Source organism: Anopheles nili, chromosome 3 (genome assembly GCF_943737925.1).
Source record: "Anopheles nili chromosome 3, idAnoNiliSN_F5_01, whole genome shotgun sequence".
Classification (NCBI taxonomy): Eukaryota; Metazoa; Arthropoda; class Insecta; order Diptera; family Culicidae; genus Anopheles; species Anopheles nili.
Window position 1 is genome coordinate 67368897 of NC_071292.1, and position 19299 is coordinate 67388195.

At 42.9% G+C, this 19299-nt stretch overlaps 3 protein-coding genes across 3 annotated transcripts; 2 read left to right on the forward strand and 1 right to left on the reverse strand.

Moving 5' to 3' along the window:
• Positions 1–1888: 1888 nt before the first annotated feature.
• On the forward strand, positions 1889–15449 carry LOC128727859 (tyrosine-protein phosphatase non-receptor type 61F). The gene is made up of 8 exons (XM_053821809.1): positions 1889–1915; positions 9254–9427; positions 9516–9778; positions 9848–10073; positions 10159–10305; positions 10376–11280; positions 11469–11594; positions 15425–15449. Exons 1-8 carry the CDS (start codon positions 1904–1906, stop codon positions 15447–15449), a joined length of 1878 nt encoding a protein of 625 aa, XP_053677784.1. The 5' UTR covers positions 1889–1903.
• A 1401-nt stretch (positions 15450–16850) lies between these two features.
• LOC128723642 (immediate early response 3-interacting protein 1) lies at positions 16851–17360 on the forward strand. Its single transcript, XM_053817404.1, has 3 exons — positions 16851–16954; positions 17024–17125; positions 17202–17360. The coding sequence occupies exons 1-3, from the start codon at positions 16867–16869 to the stop codon at positions 17255–17257; spliced, it is 246 nt and encodes an 81-aa protein (XP_053673379.1). The 5' UTR covers positions 16851–16866; the 3' UTR covers positions 17258–17360.
• On the reverse strand, positions 17222–17839 carry LOC128723641 (biogenesis of lysosome-related organelles complex 1 subunit 2). The gene is made up of 2 exons (XM_053817403.1): positions 17531–17839; positions 17222–17457 (listed from the first exon to the last, which is right to left on the reverse strand). The coding sequence occupies exons 1-2, from the start codon at positions 17822–17824 to the stop codon at positions 17329–17331; spliced, it is 423 nt and encodes a 140-aa protein (XP_053673378.1). The 5' UTR covers positions 17825–17839; the 3' UTR covers positions 17222–17328.
• Between the last annotated feature and the right edge of the window lie 1460 nt (positions 17840–19299).

A 19299-nucleotide genomic window follows, 5' to 3' on the forward strand; every position in this document is an offset into this window, starting at 1 on the left:
TTGTCAATACATTACATAAATTATGTCTTCCGTGATTCAGCTAACCCAAAAAATGTGTATTGAATCGATTATCACACTACAGAATGTAAAATAATAGGTGAGGCAGTAAAGCGGGCATCTGGTACACAAGTCACCATGCTCATGATCAGCTTTTAAAAAAGTAAGAGTTTTTTTTACTTTATTCTATTTTTCTGCCAGTTGCCAGGTTGCTTGATGTTTTTATTACATATTTACAGTTTATCTAGCGGCTATTTTATCGCCCCATATGAGCAATTCGAACTGTTTGTCAACGAAAATCTGACGGTAATGTGTCAAAGTGTGATTGTCACTGCGCGTGCGAAGGTGCAATTGTTTTGGGAAGCAGTGTAGAAGCGATGAGTTTTGTAAAAATTTAACAAAACGAGGATTTTGACTACTTTTGTACTCGCGGACGTTCAGGCATCAGATAAGTGGTACACCGTTGAATTGCTCACGATAAAAACCCACGTGTTTCTGTACCACATAAATTACACGTTCCACCCCCCACGGCTAGGGCTAAGAGAAGGCAAAGAAGACGGCAAACGTGCTGCTATTAATATTGTTACCTGCGCCTGCTTTATTTCATCGCCGGATTCGCCGTGTTTCGGTGTGGTTTGCTGTGTATTTCGCGGAAGCAATTTTCCATTCCGCAGTTCGAGCGTACTCGTTCCGTCGCATTCCGTTCGACCCCGGTTCGTGCTAACAATAATTCGCTCCACCATCGCGGGGGTAGTTCTTTGATGTGTGGCGTTTACGGCGGTAGCGGCATGGGTTTGGTCGAGCGAAAGAAAATGTCGGCGGTACCCATTCATTGACGAGCAAGCACACCGCGCGGGGTCGTGTACGCGTCATTCATCATCACCCGGATTACGGCGGCACCTTCCTTTCGTACGTTCACAAAACCGTGTGTTGTGGTGCAGTGGCATAGCCTTTTTGCTGGTGATTCGGAAGGCTGGTGTGTGAAGAAAAAAGTACGACTGGTGCTAGCCCTCCATCGTTGACACTGTGCCTGCAATTCAGTGGCGTGTGTTGTTCTTTAATTCGCATCCGTCCCAGGCAAGGCTTCTGGTGCGTTTTTTTTATTTATTCTCCCGTGCGAAAGCCAGCATCGAGTGTGACATTTTCCTGTCCCCTTGCAATCACCCGAGGGCGCAACATGAAACGGGTTGCCAGCTAGCGAAAAGTGTGCCCATTGTTTGACTCCAGCAGCACCCGTAGCGTGTGTGGGCTTTGTGGCGACGACGACGACGACTACGCGACAGTGAAACGCGTTGGGTTGATTGGCTGGCCAGTGCACGGTCAGTGCTTGTTTCGTGCTCGAGATCATCTCGCCCTGTTTATCTCCCTCCCGTGAAGTTGGTGCAAGTGGTCGGTGACCGGTTGTGTGTTTCATTTCGCGCTGTTCCGAGTGAAAAAATATCGTGTACGCAACGCACCGTGAAATGCAAATCAAGCCCTGTGGTGGCGAAGCAGCGGCACAGTGACCTGTGTTTAACCAATCCACACTCGCTGGCAAAAAGGGCACGCAATAAAACGGGAAGAAAGAAAACAACGCAGCGGCGATACATAAGCTCACGCCTCGCACGTTCGTTTTCACCCCTAGCAGGGCCAGTAATTGCGGTCCTATCGATCGGGAATATCCCGAAAGTTAGTGCGAAAAGAGCGTGTGATTGTCCGGCGTGGCACACGGGTGTCGGGGAACGGGAAATCCCGTGCATAGTGGAAAACCGCGCCGTTTCGATCTAGACGCAGCGAGGACAAGGAAGCGAGGAAAATGAGTTCGAGCAACACAACGAGTCCTGGAACGGGTAGTGCGGGTGGTGGAAGCAACGGGAGCAGCATCGAGGCCGAATACAACGAAATCGTATCCCGGAGAGGGTGGCCAATGGTGTTCCAGGTAGGGTTTTGTTTGCCTTCTCTCATTCTCTCTTCTCTTCTCTTCATCGTGCTTCTACCGTCACTCTTGTAGCAGGGCTTCCGCTTCCAGATTTCTTTCTCTTTTGGCCTTTAACTCGCTTGGATAGGCAAAGAAAATTCATCCACGTGTGTGTGTATGTGGGAGTAATTGAAGGTTCTGTCTTTGAAGGGCTTTTTTAAAGGGATGGCCTACCTTGATGCACCCCGCGGGTGTCAAACGTTCGCGGAATGAGAGTGCAAACGAACATCGTTGGCTTAGGTCATGTAAGCTTGTCTCTGTGGGTGCGTGCGTGTGGGTGTGCATGCGGAAGGGTTCTTGACCGATTCCCACCCCCGCATTTGGCTGCCAGCGGTTCTGGCGTGGATTCAGCAACATCGATCTACATGACGGTGAAATCATTTATCCTTAGTGCTTTTCCAGCGGGAGGATACGTTGCGGTTTTGGGGTAGAAACGAGAATTATTTGAATTTCGTAGAAATGGGGTTTATTTCTAAACACACCCCTGCAATCGTGCATGCAAAGCTTTATTTAAACCATTTCCGAGAAGGTGCTTGTGATGTAAGAACCTTGTACATACACGCGCCACTGCCATGGAGAAGGTGCAGCATCCCGCCTTCCTTTCCAGTATCCTTGTCCATTCTCCTTCGAAAGCTTAAACGCCAGCACCAACCAACGACAACTCTTATTAGACTCAAAAGCACGTATTAAGAATTGCCTGATTTAGTTCGATGGATTTTGCTTATCGATTTTATAGAACGATATTGAACGTTTGTTGAATACTTTCTAAACGTGAGTGATTTTATAACATGGCGTTAAAATCTCTTTATTTTCATAAGAAAATAGAGCGAGAGAGCCTGTTAACGCGTGATTTGTTTAGACAGTTGACCTAGCTTTGAATGATAAAGACAGGTACAAGGAGAGATAGTAGATTAGATAGGAACTTTCTTCATTCGCCGGCTCGAAGGTGGCAATCGTATAACATGTAAAATGAAGCAGAAGTTAGCTCCGAGACCCCAGTGTCATCCGTATGCTTTAGGGAACTAAGGAATCAGCATTATTTTTTTTGGCCCTCTTTATTTTATGAAGCATACGATGTATGGCCGAGCATATGAAATAGAACGAAGTTCCCAATTAAATAATGTTGCACGTAATTAACAAATTAAAATCGAACCGAGGGACTACTTCACAATATCTGCTGCTATTATGTATGCGAAAAATACACACGATTTTAGAGAGGCTCGTGTCGTGCTTGCCATTGCTTTCTTTTCCTGAAATCGGTAGCTTGATAATTTAAAATGCCTTCCAGGAAGCGTTATCTGCCGGTGTGTCAGGCCCGGGGTATTTTGGACGGTATTAGATGGCGAAAAGTGCCGTACCACTCGGGAGACGGTGCCTTTTAAACCTGCCTTTCTTTTACTACGTTGCCTCTTTGCACTCATATCGATATCCGGCAACGTGTGTAGAGTGCCAGTTATAAATATTGTTATAAAAAGGAAAAAAAAACGATGATAACACACGCCAAAACGCTGGCACAGGTCTGACGAGTCTTTGGCACTGCTCGCTCTTGTTTTGCTCGTTCGGACCGTTGCTTATCGATTGTGAAAGGTTATTTTAAAACGCCCCATTCAATCCACTATCACCCCTTCAGTTCTCCCCTTACGCCCGCCTGCGGAGGCCATTGATTGTTTCGCTTGAATATAGAGGTAAGCAAGAACACAACAGCAGCACGTTCGATAAGCAATCTGATAGGGGGCGGCAAGTCGACGAGAGCGCAAATCAATCGCGTAGAATGAAGAGACGAAGAAAACAACAACCATGGTAAAATAATTATATCAAGGCCCATAAGCTTGCGATCGATTCCACGAAGAACGCCAATCAGTTTCGAGGAGTTAAATTGTGTCCCGTCTCTTTAAATCACTATCGTCGTTTTTTCTCGTCCTCTTTTCCATCGCCAGCCCTGGCTTGTAATGTTCTTATCCAAAAAAAGCCTTCCCGCTGACGTCACGGGCTCTTGGGTGGGGGGTTTCCTTGAACCCTCTACCATTCCGGCGACAAAGATCGATGCAGACAGTGCGTCTGGCCCTCGGTGGTGGTTCCCTTTGTTCTGCTTGCGCTCAGATCTAGAGCACAGTGCGATCAACGGCCTTGTTCGCTTTGTTGCTAGCCCTTCGCGCTCCTTCCCACTCCCTCCAACCTACCCTATCGGGTTTGGTCAATGGGTTGTGTAAATTGCTGGCACATTTAAACAAATAACGTATAAACACTCATAAAAAGGGAAGAAGAATTCGGCGCTGGTGCGGCATCGGGGGTGGTTTTCCCGCGTAGACTTTTGCGCACGTTTGTGTCTGCTCAGTTCCCCGAACTGGTCCGATCGGATGTTTTATCGCGAGTGATGGACAGCATCGAAGGGAGCGGGCTAGAGGCAGGCGGTTAGGGAAAGACCAAAAACCCATTTTTTGTCACGCAAAACGAGAAGTAAATACTGTGTTCTGCAGCCAAGGGCACGCCCTTTGACGTCGATGGTCCAGGAGGAACTAACAAGTGGGAAACAACTTTTTCCAAATGATCCTGGTAAAAAAGGTTTTGGTTATAAAAGTCTGGTGTGTGTTGTAAATAATATTTAATATTATATTTTAAAATCGTAAATACTTGTCTTAATCACTTTGTTCTAAATGCGTCTTTTTAAACTCCATTACTTCTTTATTTGAGTTTTTTATCTGCATTTAAGTGGCGCACTTTATCAGCTGTTTATGGCAGTGCAGTAGAACTTCAACTGAATCATTTTGACATTTGACTGACCGTCAGCGCACTGCCTGAAAAGTAAACCAAAATCAATTCAATCAGTTTTGGTTTCGCTTTTCGTGTATTTTTGAGAATCTGTTCGATTCATCCTGTTTGGGAGAAAAAGAAAATATGTGCAAAATGCGCCTGCGGTTCAGCCCACCGTCATCACTCATTCTTCATCATGCTCATCACCATCGTCGGCCTGACTCTTCTGGTGAGCTTCGTTGGGGGATTTTTTTCCACTGCCCTTCACCAACCAACCAGTCAGCTCTCATGCGGCGGGCGGTCCTCATTCTGGTTCGCTTTTCGCGTGCGTATTTGCGGCAGTTCCCTGAAGCGGACAATTTCGAGGAAATAATTAAATTAGCAACCCCCTCTCTCCGACAGAGACAGGGCGGGGAGTATCTGTAGAAGGGACATGAACAACAATAAAAATAAAATTACTCATACACGGACGGTGGACGTTCGAACGCGGCGGCCGCAGTTGCCCCCTTTGGGCGAGTTCCGACGAGCTGTTCCACTCAAGTGGACCCAAATTCATCGCTCTTGCGCGAAAAAAAAATACGCCCTCTTCTTCATGCTGCCATTATGATCGATGGCCACGATGGAAGGCCTTAGGAGGTAGGGACAAGGTGGAGGTGGAGGACACCCAAGACACGGTTCCTGAAGAAAGCGAGCTGGTGGCTGACGTACGGATGTCATCGACATGACCCGAACATGACGTCTGCGGTTGCGCTTTCACGCGATGGATAGTATTACGGGACCGTTTTTTGACATATTTTTTATGCTTCTTCGTAGTGGCCTCTAACACCGCGTCTTTGGCTTTGTTTACGTAACACATTAAGTGCGTTAACACCTTCACATCGTTTGCTTCACGCCGCGTACTTTTGCGCAGCCTCAACCTGGCCGCGTGAACCTTTGGGAGCGAAATGAAACGCATTTTGATTGTAGGAGGTTGGTGGGTTGATCCTGGCGAAGTTTTCCGCGAATCGGTCGCGGTTCTTCCGTTTCGCGCGAGCTGCGATCTTGCTCTGGCACACTCGACCATTCGTCACCGTTGTAGGTATTGTCATATTTGCTGATTGTTTCCGAGAAGCACAAAACGGGCCTTATTTATGTCTTTTGCATTCATGCTTCGTTGGTTTGCCGCCTGTTTTTGCTGGGCGGCATTATGTAAGAACGGGCGCGCGATCGTAACTTTATTTTTCCTTTTTTTCTGCACTTCTGCAACACAACACAACCCGCTAATATCATCCCCCCACGCGAATATCGGTGCAGTCGAGGCACCTGATCACAAAGAAGTCGTGCTGGGTTTGCCGAGAAAACGAGATTAGCTGTCCCCAGGAGATGCCGGTGACACACGTGTGTATTTTCACAATCTATGCCACAATGTGTACTCTACCAGGGAAGATAATGTGAGTCAGCGTGATGGTGTTTCATTTTTCGCTAAACTCATCATGATGGAGTCATCCGCCGGGCACCATGGGCCTTTTACGCCTCGGTTTGTGTATTTCTTTCGAAATTCCTACGATATTGATTAATCCTCAGTACGACTGATGAGTTGTCCGCACGATTTTGGGAATAAAGTCCCCGTTATCTTAAACATTTCTCCTTTTTTTTTGTCAAACTTTATTTTCGTCAAGTGGTCGTCACGTTTCTTCGAACGAATGATAAGTTGCTCATTGCGAGTTTTTGGTACTGGAAAAATTCTGAAAATTCAAAATTATTTTTTTCTCTTCTAGCCCTCAAGTAATTAATTGGTTTCTCTTAGATGATTATTTTTTTATTAATTAAAAATAGATTAGAAAACCGTATAAAACCCTTACTAAACTAGTTTAATCAACCAGTTTCGTTGCATCATAAATCGATATTCATTTAAGTTTGGTTTCAATGCTTTCATCGCTGACTTATTTAGCTTTATTGCAAGATTGATACAATTAACGCACAATTGTGTGAAGCGATCGCTCAACATTTGAACCTAGAGTTAACTATGTTTCTTTAACTTAGCTTATGCGCTCTTAACGATCTCCTGACGATGCTCTCTCTCTCTCTTTTTCTGCACCACTGCATCCTGCGGCGATAAAGGAGCAATGAAAACTAATTTCCTGCCACACTTAAGCGAACTAATCGGGGCAAATAAAACCGGCTCATCAATTCGCACCTGAAGGTGCAGCATGTGATCGCGCGGAATGCGCACATCATTAGTATTTGGAGGCCATCAGCGAGGCGTAAATGAAATGATTAAAATGCGTTCCGTTATCGCGTCGCGGAAATGAAAAGCTAAAATGGGGATGGTTACTGACTTTCGTTGAGTCCCTCCCCCGTCCGGTTCTTCTGTCGATTTCACAAAAAAAAACTTGTGGAGGGGTGTGCACGTAAAGTGATCGGAATTTTCTCTCGCTTTTTTGTTGTTATCAGAAACCTACCGGATGTGCGATCGTACGCGGACGCACCTGTAGCATAGCGCGCATAGTTTTGTCGCTTTTGTTTGTTTGTTTATCAAATGTTAACAAACGGACGTTCTTTCCCGCTGAAAACAAGCCCTAGGTCGTGGTACTACTCCTTCATTCGGTTCTGCACACAGTACCGTTAAAGGGAAAACTTGAAGGCGAGAGTCGACGATGAGGACATCCCACAATATGCTGACGGGAATGTTCTCCACGTGGTCCGCTTCGCCCTCGCTGCTCGCCAAATTCAGAGGTGTCCGTTTGTTTGCGGAAGCTTCGTTTCAAATGGAACGCATCGTTAGTGAATTCCGCTTGCGAATGCACTTTTCGTTATTTTTTTCTTGTTGTTTGTCTCACTGCTTTTTTTTGAGGAAGTATGAAACAAGAACTCCAACAATTAGCCGTCGTTGTCCCATGATAAACGGGGGGAGGGTTGTTTGGCAATGATACTGGTTCGCCTGGACGGAAGAATGTGAAGGTAAAACTGTATTTTTTGAATTCAGTTTCACACACAATCTTCACAATGAATCACGCCACAATTCGGACATTGAATATGGATAAGCCGTGGCGTGGTTAGAAACTGAGAAAGTGAACCAAGGTTTTTTATTTTCGTTTTTTTACCCGATGTGTTTAATGGTCGCGCAAAATAAAATCGTCTCGTTTTATGTGGTGCAATTTAAGCAACGATTCAAGCCATTTACGCACGGAATCCTTTATTGCTACAATCGCTTCTGACAAGCCTTTACATTTCCCGTTCAGGGATGCCCGTTTACTGTGACACGCAGGTGAAGCATTAAATTCATGGCTCGTCATGACGAATGACTTCCGGCGAGGAAACGGAAAGTACAAGAAGTTTCGTTTAGCGTTGCCCCTTAAGACATTCTTTTGACCCCCGTGATAATAAAGTGCAAAAGAACTTCAGCTAAGTTTAAACTTTTGTCTTCGTACATGAATGCCATATATTATCTAAGGCAAAGATGATAGAAGAGAATAGATAAAACAAATATGATAGTTTTGAAATCTTCAATTCATTTTGATTATTTGTAACATGATATGTCGAACATGTTATGCCTATTTCCAATTAAAAAAATAAAGTAAATTTCTAGCGTTTGACTTCGCCCTTCGACCCTAATAGCATTTTCATATTCAGCTATTCTTTCATGAGAAATTTAACGTGTTTTTTATATTATTTTCTACAATTCAGTTTCCAATAACGATTTATTTGTCTCGATGTATTTGCTGTTGGATTTTCCATCGACATAAAACATCATATTGATTCCTCGGCGGCGACATGTCTGGAATTGTTTACTGCATTCTTCCGCAAGCATGATATTATTTATCAATTGTCCCAGAAGCCTTTTATTTCCTGGAAATTTTCCATTTTATCGAATTCCATCCGTGTGGTGCGTGGGTATGCGCTATGTACCACAAACAAAAACCCACAGTGATATCCAAATGCTCCTGAAGCATTATTTGTGGAACATTTTTTTCTTCTAGAGGATTTTCGGACCATGCAAAACCGAGCTAATTAGCTATTGTAACAGAATACATTTTCCATAATAAATCCGATGCAATTCGTCCGTAGTTGTCTTCTTTGTGAATGTCATCTGTATGCTTTAACTAGGGTTTTCCTATGAAAATTGGGGTTGCTTTGTTTATGTTTAACATTAAGTGTGTTTATGATAATGTCATGATAATAAGATTAAATTAATCGTATACATCACGAACTTATATGGTCTCGCTTTGTATTAGATAACATGCACAGCGCCGTACGACGACTACTTTTGTTCCATACATAATTCAAAATGTCCCTTTCCAAGTAGTATCGCTTTCCCACGGTACGATTAGTGCGATAACATGTGTAACATGTGTGTAGGTTATTCGTTTTGCGGGGAAACATGCACTCATATCGATCCGTCTATACCCGGAAAGAGCTTTATCTTTTTTTTTTATTTCATCCATTTTATCCATTTTTATCGATTCTGGTTTCGTATGATGTAAGCGTTGTATTATGACTTCATAGTATCTGCGCCTTGATAACGCTTAACCGGGCTACATAACCCACTCACTTTCCGCTTTCCTGCAGGATATCCGTGACCGGAGTGACATTCAAGCGCGGACGAAAAAGTTTTCCACCGACGAATCGAAAAAGCTAGACAATCGGCGACTGAATCGATACCGGGACGTGCTACCATATGACCATTCCCGGGTCGCCTTGAAACGCGGAGATGGCGACTACATCAATGCGAACCTAGTGAAGGTGGGTAGACATGTGCCTTTCTCGGCGTTTTATTTTTGTTGTGCTGCTCATTATTTTCTTACTCATGCTTTTTTCGTGTTTTCGGCAGATGGAACGGGCCGGGCGGAAGTATATCCTTTGCCAAGGACCGCTTCCTCACACGGTCGGACATTTCTGGCTGATGGTATGGGAGCACGATTCGCGAGCCATTCTGATGCTAAACAAGCTGATCGAACAGACGACGGTCAAGTGCCATCAGTACTGGCCAGCAAAGATCGGCGATAAGCACCGGCTGGATCTAGCCGGGGTCCAGCTGTCGGTGGTGCATTTAAAATGCGTCGAATACAAAAACTTTTGCAAAAGAACGTTTAGGTAAGTTCCCGGATCACGTAAATGGCGCGCATCTTTCGTTGTTACTAATCAGCACATGTGGTTTTTTAGACTGACCGACATGGAATCGGGCAAAAGCCGTGAGGTTATACAGTTCCATTACACAACGTGGCCCGATTTTGGCATTCCGAGCTCGCCGGTGGCATTCCTGCAGTTTCTAAAAGAGGTTCGCGATTCCGGGACGCTCGATCGCGACGTTGGCCCACCGATCATCCACTGCAGTGCGGGTATCGGCCGTTCCGGAACATTCTGCCTGGTGGACTGCTGTCTCGTGCTGGTACGGCCAGTTTCCGCGGTTAAGCGACGTGGATCGTATGCAGATTGCTAACTTTTTTTTCGCAAAACACTTTATTTCGGCGTAGGTCGATAAAGAGGGAGAGGATCACGTTTCGGTGCAAGACGTGCTGCTCGAGCTGCGGCAGTACCGAATGGGGTTGATCCAAACACCCGATCAGCTGTACTTCTCATACCAGGCCATCATCGAGGGAATGAAGCGCATGAATAACTCCGTAAGTGAGACCAATGGAAGTGTCGTTGTGTGGTTTACTGTACGCTCTTGGTTTCAATCTTCTTACACAGTCATTTGAGGAGTTTGAGGAACTGTCGGTTGTGTCATCGTGTAGCCAACCCAACAGCGACCAGGAAACGGAGGACAACGAGGACACTCCACCGCCGCTGCCACCGCCACGCACGCATTCGCTCACGACTAAACCGCTGCCGGTGATTCCGACAAGCGAAAGCGTCCATGAGGACTTCCTCATTGGCAGCAGCAACGGTGGCGATCGGGACAAAGTGAACAACCTGGTGAACCTGGAGAAGAGCAAGCAATTCGAGATGAGTGACGACAACCATCACCATAATCATCACAAGAACCATCATCATAAGCGAACCGGTAATAACAACCACAGCAGCCACCATCACCACCCGTACAGCAATCGGCCACTGCCACCTGTAGCACGGGATAGCTCGCTGTACAGGCTGACTGAACTAGATAGCGATGGCGTTGGTGGCGGTGTTGGCGATGGTAGCAGCGACAGTGGCTCGAGCGATTCCAACGCGATCAGCAGCGAGGACGAGCTGATCGAGGAGAATGACAGCGACATCGGCGAGGATGAGGATGAGCTGGAGGAGAGGAATCGCGGCCTAGCAGGCAGAGACGTTCCGTCCGAAAACAGTGATAACATTAAAAGCTCCTTGCTTGACGAAAGCACCAACACGACAACGACAACGACGACTACGAACAGTACCAGCGGTACTGGCGGATCATCGACGGGCTTATCCACTTCAACGTCGGTGTCCACTACGTCGTCCACCACGGCTAGTGCGGTCGGATCCAACAACTCGACGTTGGAATCCAAACGGGGCGAACCGAAGTCGTCTAGCGAAGGACATCAGGCTTTCAACGCCAACTCGAGTCTGCCGCCGCTACCGAATGGTGAGCTGGATGATGGCGACGAGATGATCTCCAGCCCCGAGCGAGATTTGTAAGTAAACGAATAATTTCGAGTATTGGACATGTTATTGTGCCGGCGGGGTTATGATGTTCCATTGCGCTTCATCGTCCCATGGTTCCTTCCGTCACATTTGCACAACTATAAACCATATCACCATATTTCACGCCATTGAATTGTTCATTTCCTAACTCCTGTTTTTCATTTTCCTTTCCCTGCAGGTCGCCGAACGCCGAACTGCGTCGCCGGAAACGCATCGAGCGCCAGTCGGCAATGGAAGAGAAGATACGAGAGATCAAGCGCAAGCGGAAGGAAGTGGAAAGCAAGGGTTCACCGAAAAAGCGCAGGTTATTACTGTTTTCCATTGCAGCCGGTGTTTGTTTCAGCGTTCTGTGCGTGTATCTTTACACCAAGCAAATGTAAAACATAGCGTTATACTCTGCGGCCGGGTGGTGTTCGAATGCGCCAAATAGAGATAAAAACCCTTGTGTTAGGAATCGAACGTGTGTGGGAACAGAAGCATTGGTGATTAGGCGAAGAATTTTAGTGGCCGAAATGGCCGCACTGCAGAATAACTTGTTTTGTCCGGTGTGTCCGATTGGAAATCCCCTCCAGTGGGTTCAGTTGTAGCAACGAGGACAATGACGAACTTTCGCGACGCGATTTTCGATAGGTTGAGTGAGCATTTTGTAGTAACGTTTTACCGTTTGTTCGGTGCAAGCGATTGCGACAACAAATCGAATAAGGGTCCTTTATGGAACAAGGTCTCCGGTGGGACATCTTTTTTGTGTCGGTTATTATAAGTTGATTGCGTTGTTCATTACTCCGACCATTTGTACGCTTTGTTAATGCTTAAACTAAATTTCTCTTTGACACCGTAACAGACTGTGGTAGCTTTGAATGGTTGAGCCTTACTGCACTGCAAATGGTTTGGAGCTACAGAATGATAAAAAGAGGAAGCAAATGAATATAGAAACAATAACAGTAGCCCACGTTAGTGAAACGAACATTTCCAATATTTCGTCGCGATAGCTGCAAATTACGAAAGTTTTTGTTATAATTCTTCCTACAACTAGCACCGGCAAATTATTATCGACATGTAGCCGATTTCATTCCTTATCGAAACTTGCGTTCACTGGATTCGCTGGCATCGGTAGCATAGGTGCTTGGATTTTAAAAACGTCTGTACGTACGGCAAGAATCTCTGTTTGACCTGCTAGCAACATGGAAACACACTTACCGCAAAAGCCGATCAATATCGCGGATGAAATAATGAATATTGTAGATTGAACGCATTTGTTCCTGGCAGTTTGAGAACACGAAAAGCAAAGGTATATTGTAAATTTTCCACACACGTTGAGTTTAAATCATAACACCGTTCTATCCTATTTACTTTTTATACATTTTTTTCTATACTCTTTAAGTTTATGTCCGTACAGTTTTGTGTGCTATTTTAGAAAAGCAAATCCGCACCGTTGCTCTAATTCAATGTTGCATGTAAACGATGTTCTAAAAAACGAACGGCGTACTGTCGATAGCAATGAATTGAAATTATTACAGCACTGTGTTTCCGTGATTCCATCAAAACGTTAGCTATAATAGGTACATTTTTTCATTATACGGATTTCCACATGTTATATTATAATACCGTAGTGTAAGGAAGCAATAGATATATTAGGAAAAGTTGCGTCAGTGCAAAGACAATGTTTTTGTTATGAATTTGCTTTTTCGGTCATGCTTTGGAAGGAAAAGAAATGTTCACGTTGGGTTCTATTTAACGTATTTTGCGGGTGGTGTGTTTGCATGTACGAAATTCGATATAATTGCATAAGTTGAGCACTAATATCTAGAAATACGATTCGGTGTTACTAATTTACGCAACTGATTCGCTTGGAAATTGTGCCAGAATGGTGCAAAATTTGTGTCTGTGTTAGGTTTTTATACACCGAACAGTTTTGCGTTTAGACAACATTCGGGAAAGTCGATTTTAACGATGTTAGTCTGTGTTTAGTTTTGGTTTTGGAACGTTGAAATATTGAATGACTTTAACCGGAGGTATATAAGAAAGAAGTCCTGTTTGGCATTTAATTGTGGAGCAAACATATTAAATCCGCATCTAATTAGCCCGTTATTGTGTGACTAAAGAAAGCGAGATCGAAAGTAGCAGCGGTACATAGTGTTAATAGTATTTCGTGTGTGGAAGAAACTATGAGCAAAGATCAGACCGAGAGATGAAGTAACGATGATTAAAATGAGCATATATATATATACCCATTTATATATATATATATCGTCCATGTTTTCTAGACATATTGAAAAGCTTATTTTTTAAACCATTTCTTTTTCTAACAGATCCTATCTCTATTTGTAGTGGAGAAAAATTGTAGAAATATTTTATAAAACCATCCAAACGTTCAGGTCTGAAGATGTTACGAATAAGGGATGCAGAGAAAAACAAATTTAGGAGGATTTGCAAAAGAAAAAAATTGATCACAGAACGAACGACATAGAGGAGCAGGACAAAAACTTATACTAGACAGTATACCATAGATACGTGTCTAATATTTTTGTTTATCTTAGAAGAAAAATTGTATAAAATCATGTATGGAGTAATGGTCGCGTAGCTGTTGTTTTGTGTGCGTTGGAAGAAAGAAAGCTGCTCTTTTTGCTGCAAAGGTTTAAGATGGTTCATCACATTTATTACGATTGAATATTTGTTTGACGACAGCGGGCAGTAGCGTTGAAGAAAACTTGAGATCAATGGAAATGATTTAAAAGTTCTATACGTAATATTAGATTACGTTCGCCAACACAGAAGAGTAAGACAAGCTAACAGCTTATAAAGTCCCAATGCATATAAGCTGCGGAACAATGGTTTTCATATTTTATGTTTGTTCTATTTTTCGTTTTAGAATGCCAACGCCTAGATAACAAAAGAACGTGTGAATCCAAAATGAAATATGTTAAATTTGGATTTTGAGTATCGCGATAGCATTCATTTTAACCATACAATTTTCTAACATCGGCTAAAAATTCGGCTGGAGCATTAAAACAATAGTAACAATGTGTAGATACCTGGTTTTTTCTCATTCAACCAGATTCAAAAAGGACGAGACAACAGAACTCCGTATAACGTTTTAAAAGCATGTTCCTGGCTGGTAACTTTGAAAATTGATGAAGATTAACTAGAGGACGACATTTGAATTTTGGTTTTTTTTTCATGTTTCAAGCACAAATATGAACGCGCATTGGAAGAGCAGATACGCTGTGAACATTATGGTGAGTGGTGAAACGTTTTCCAACGCCTATGACACACCCACAGAACGTGATATTTCTTATTTGATTAGAAATGTTGAACACATAAACAAAATAGATATAAATTAACAAAGCACACACGCGATCGGTTGGCCATATTTACAAAAAAAATATTAGGTATATGAACGTAGGAAAGTAGATGCAAAATATGTAAAAGACACGTAAAAACTCGTTTATTTTTGTTAGCGTATTTATGTATATCTTTCGGCACTGAATCGTACAATTACAGACACACAAAACAGCGTTTTTGCCAAAACCATCTGAGTACCGGCTGAAATGAATATACCTTCGTGAAATATGCACATACAGTTGTTTCCAGTTAAGGCTACGGATTAAGTTTTTGCACAAAATCTTACATTTATCTTTCAATGGCAGCATTGTTCAGCAAGCATTCGTGGAGGTTTTTAGAGCCAAGAGGGGTCAGGTATGCTAGTGTTCTAACTTTTAAATCGATGTATTTTGTTGCTATTGAATGTTTAGAATTGGCTTTCAAGTGTTTCATTTGTGAAGATGGCTTTTAAACATCGAAACCGTTTCATTATGGCAAATTGAACGAAATTATTAGCAGGCTCGTTATTCGATTTCCAGACTAGTATTTGTAGCTTGTTGCAGTAGCATGTCATCAAGATGAAAGTCCGTTGAGTAGGTACTGCGTCCTATGGCAAGAAACGTTTGTTACCAATGTTGAACATGATTTAGTTTCAAATTCACACTGCGAAAAGATACATGCACAGAACAGGTACATAGATATGATGCATGCTTTTGTAAATGTTGCTTATTTGTTCGTTTATGATGTTCGCAATTTATTTACTTTGCCAAACCAAATCAATAATCCGCTCATGTGTTATTTTATCTGTTGCAGGAAACAAAAAGAATCAGAAAAATGATATTTAGAAATTCCCTGGAAGGTATACTTTATTTGTCACATTTAAAGTAGAACCGACGATGGCACGACACAAATGATCGATAATCAACCGATTATGAATGATACTAACCTGCAGACGTGTTGTTGTAACGACGAAACAGTGGATTTGGGGTCCTCCTGTCGATCTGCTCGATTGATCGATCCATCCATCAAACGCAATGATTTTTTATAAAACATTAATAGCCACACACACAAACTATGGAGAGACGGGTGTATCGGAGGTAAAAGACTGCATATAGCTATTCGTGAAATAGAACTAGCTTGCGGGTTTTGGGGAATTGCATTTTGAATGATGAAATTGATATCAAGTTAATATATGGTAAAAGGTTCCACGATTAATAATGTCAATTTGCCGAGTAGTAGCACATGGGATTTGCATAGCGATGCAGTTAGTGGTGAGCGGAAGATGCATTCATAATATTTTTTGACAATCTCAACATTTGTAGAGAAAAAAACATTTGAATTTCTTTCCTGCTTAGCGTGCTAGGGGTTACAGGTAGAAAACTATCGTTGAGGAATATAACCGGTATGGTACTATTCTACACTTACCATAAGTTCGTTGTGCTTTGCCTGTAGTTCGAACGATTGGAAGCATGTAGATCAGATCATTATTGTATATCATGTGGGTCAAGCAATTATCATTCACTTCTTCTAGTTTTCATTGGAGTTGTTTTTCTCTGTTGAAAAACGATCAGTCATTAAAATATATGTTGGTAAACAGGTCTTCCCATTCCTGTGCAGTTGAGTAACGGCCTACGTTTAGTCCATACTCTGTTCAGCGTAAGATCAATCAATTTATATAAGTTCAAATCATATTGTTACTTCATTCATTTATACAACGATCGTGGTTAAGTTTTGGGTAATTCCTGGGTGTGTATTGTACAGCAATTTGTTCTGAAACTATACCCACTGCCAAATGAAAATAATCAAAATCAGGAGGCCAAAATGGGAGCACGTAATCAATTAAAAGCAGTTATACTTTAGAGGTAGGAAAACAACATAAGCGATTAGCCTAGTCCTTCAGAAAGGACTTAATGGTACCGATAATAGCACGTGTGTTGGAATTGTACAACAGTAACGTTTATAATAAAACTTTTCATAAATATTTTTGTAATTTTGATCGATGTTTGCACGAAAAGAAGTAAGTATTTTTCCTACATAGATTCAAAAAAATCTACACGTGCGCCAATTTTATGGCTCTGAATAATTTACAGTGTACCAACGTGAAGTCTTGCAACGGCAGCCTCAGTGACGTTCACGATAACTGTCAGTGGTATACAAAACAAACTTCGCCTTGGTGCCGATATAATTTCTCGGTTGTTTTGTGATCATTGCGGCAAAACTGTACAAGCTGTAGTATAAACAAGAAATAATTAGTAATGTTTACCCTTTGGTCGCTGGTGGAAGCATCATTGCTGTTCCTCAATGCAGTGTGCGTTTTAAGTGAAGAGCGATTCCTGGCCAAATGTAAGCGAACCGCTTTCGGAACAAACATCGTTAGGATCCTCATTGCTTGATTTTATGCACCCATTCCAGATGGTTGGGGTATGGCACAACAGGTGCAGGGATTCGGAGAGCCCACATCGACCAAATCACAGCTTTTGCTGCTCGTACGATCCATTCGGACGGTGGCTAAAAGTAAGGTGTCTTTTCCTATAACACACGACGATCATCACAATGCAGAGCGAATAACACAATTGTTTCTTTTTTCCAGTTCCTTTAATATTACTCAATGTAGTGGCGATAGTATTTAAATTACTTCTTGGCTGACGATCCTACGTTACATTACTTATGCGCATTTCTAACTGAATAAATATATCTATGCTTAATGTAGTAATGGTTTACTGCTTTGTTTTGAGCGATTTAAATTTGTTTTCCAAGCGAATAGTGTACGAATCTAGCTGATAAGCGGCAGCTTCTAATTTGTCCACGGTTGATTCGATGTCGTCTACTCGCTGCAGCAAAGGTTTCTGTAGTATGAGCGATGAAAAAGAAATAAGTAAGACTACTTTTCACTACAAACATGGGACTAGCATTACTTACCAATTCTTCGTATTTTTTATTCAATTCAGCATTTTTCGCTGCAATCGATTGCGACATTTGACGCATATCGGCCACCTTTCCCATCATCGCTCTGTTCATGTTTTCTATCAGCTTGTAGTCGTCCACTGTTGAAGCGAGTTCGTGTGTGATATATTCGCCAGTTTTCTGGAACATTTTCGTTGCCAATCGCGACAAATTCGGATCGTGGGCATCGAACGGCTCGAAGCTGGACGTCGAAGTTGATAATGTTGGCCCTTTCCGAGGAGAATCAGTTACACCATATTCTTCCTCCATTCTGCCGTGCTTTAATTATCGTTTCGGTGGAATAAGTTGCTCTGATTTTGGATTTACGTTTTTACAGTTTTGATTGAACGTATCTATCGACGAATTCAGTTGCCTTTGCTTCAACTTGCAATAAATGAATAAACCACTAAGCTATACATATGTAGCACATTCGAGACACTTCACAATAGGCTTTACTTTAATTAAAACATTGTTTTGTAAAACAAGTTACAAAATTTACCCAGACAATTTATCTGGAGCATATTCCAAATGTTTTTGTCAACAAAACCGACCAAAACAATCATTTGCATTCTGAATACTTGACACAAACAACGAACGTCAGTTCACCTAATCTTGCATCTACCAGATTCATACCCCTGGACTACCATTTATTTTTTAAATCAAATATTTTGGCTAATGTACCCGTTAAAAACCCCTTTAGACGGATTTAAATAAGCTTATCGTGGTTTATTTCACTCTCGAAACGCCACATAACAACGTAACTTAACAAACACACGAGCTTTGATGGCTCTACATCATCAGTTCTAATACTGCTTTCAAAACCAGGATAATTCTCTTCTCTTTCCATAATTCTTTCGACAACGATCACGAGCATAACTCGTATACATCACAAACATAACTTCTATAGATATTTATTATTATCGCTAAAGAAGAAGTTTTCTTCAGCATTTCTTACATTAACAGGTTTAATTCACATGCGGTGAATGCATCACGTTAAAACAAAAGAGCTGCTATTTATACAAAACTGTTTTTTATCTTGCATATATGCACGTTATATGTTTTTAATACGGTATTTAAACATATTACTTAGCTGAGAAGTTGTGTGTTTGCTAAATTTCAGCCACACATTCTATTCAAACCATGCCAAGGATGCAATGCCGTCCAACCGGATAATCGAGCAAGCGAAAAACACATGGCACGAGAGAACGAAAGCAAACGGCTGAAAACCGAAAGAGAAAATCTACCAGCTCGTAGAGAGCTTCGTGCGATGGAGCTTTTCCTTCGGCAGGGCGAACGCTTTACATGGCTTTTACGAAAACAATCCCTCCACCGACCGGCCCGTTGCACCGATGCACCTTATAAAACATCCGGCACATGTCGTCTCGCTCACACCATCCTCCAGGAGGGCGCGACCGACCGATCCGGATGGTCACTACTTCCTCGTCACGGCCATTGGGGTTGGCCGGGTAGGTGGACCAGTCGCACGTACACCAATGCGCGCGTACATGTGAGAAGCGTCCATCAACCATGGCCAGGCCGGTATGGGCCGGTCGGGTCGGGATCCGATTTGCACGTGCAGCGCCGGAATGGTTCGTCCTTCGCACGCGCATCCCATCGTACGCCACCGAAAGCGCACCCAGCCATCCTGGGCAGCGCCTGGGCTCCCGGCTTTAACCCCACCCGGACGCTGGAAATCGGGAAATGTACATATCTATATAAACGACGTGCAGTAAGCGCACCACCAG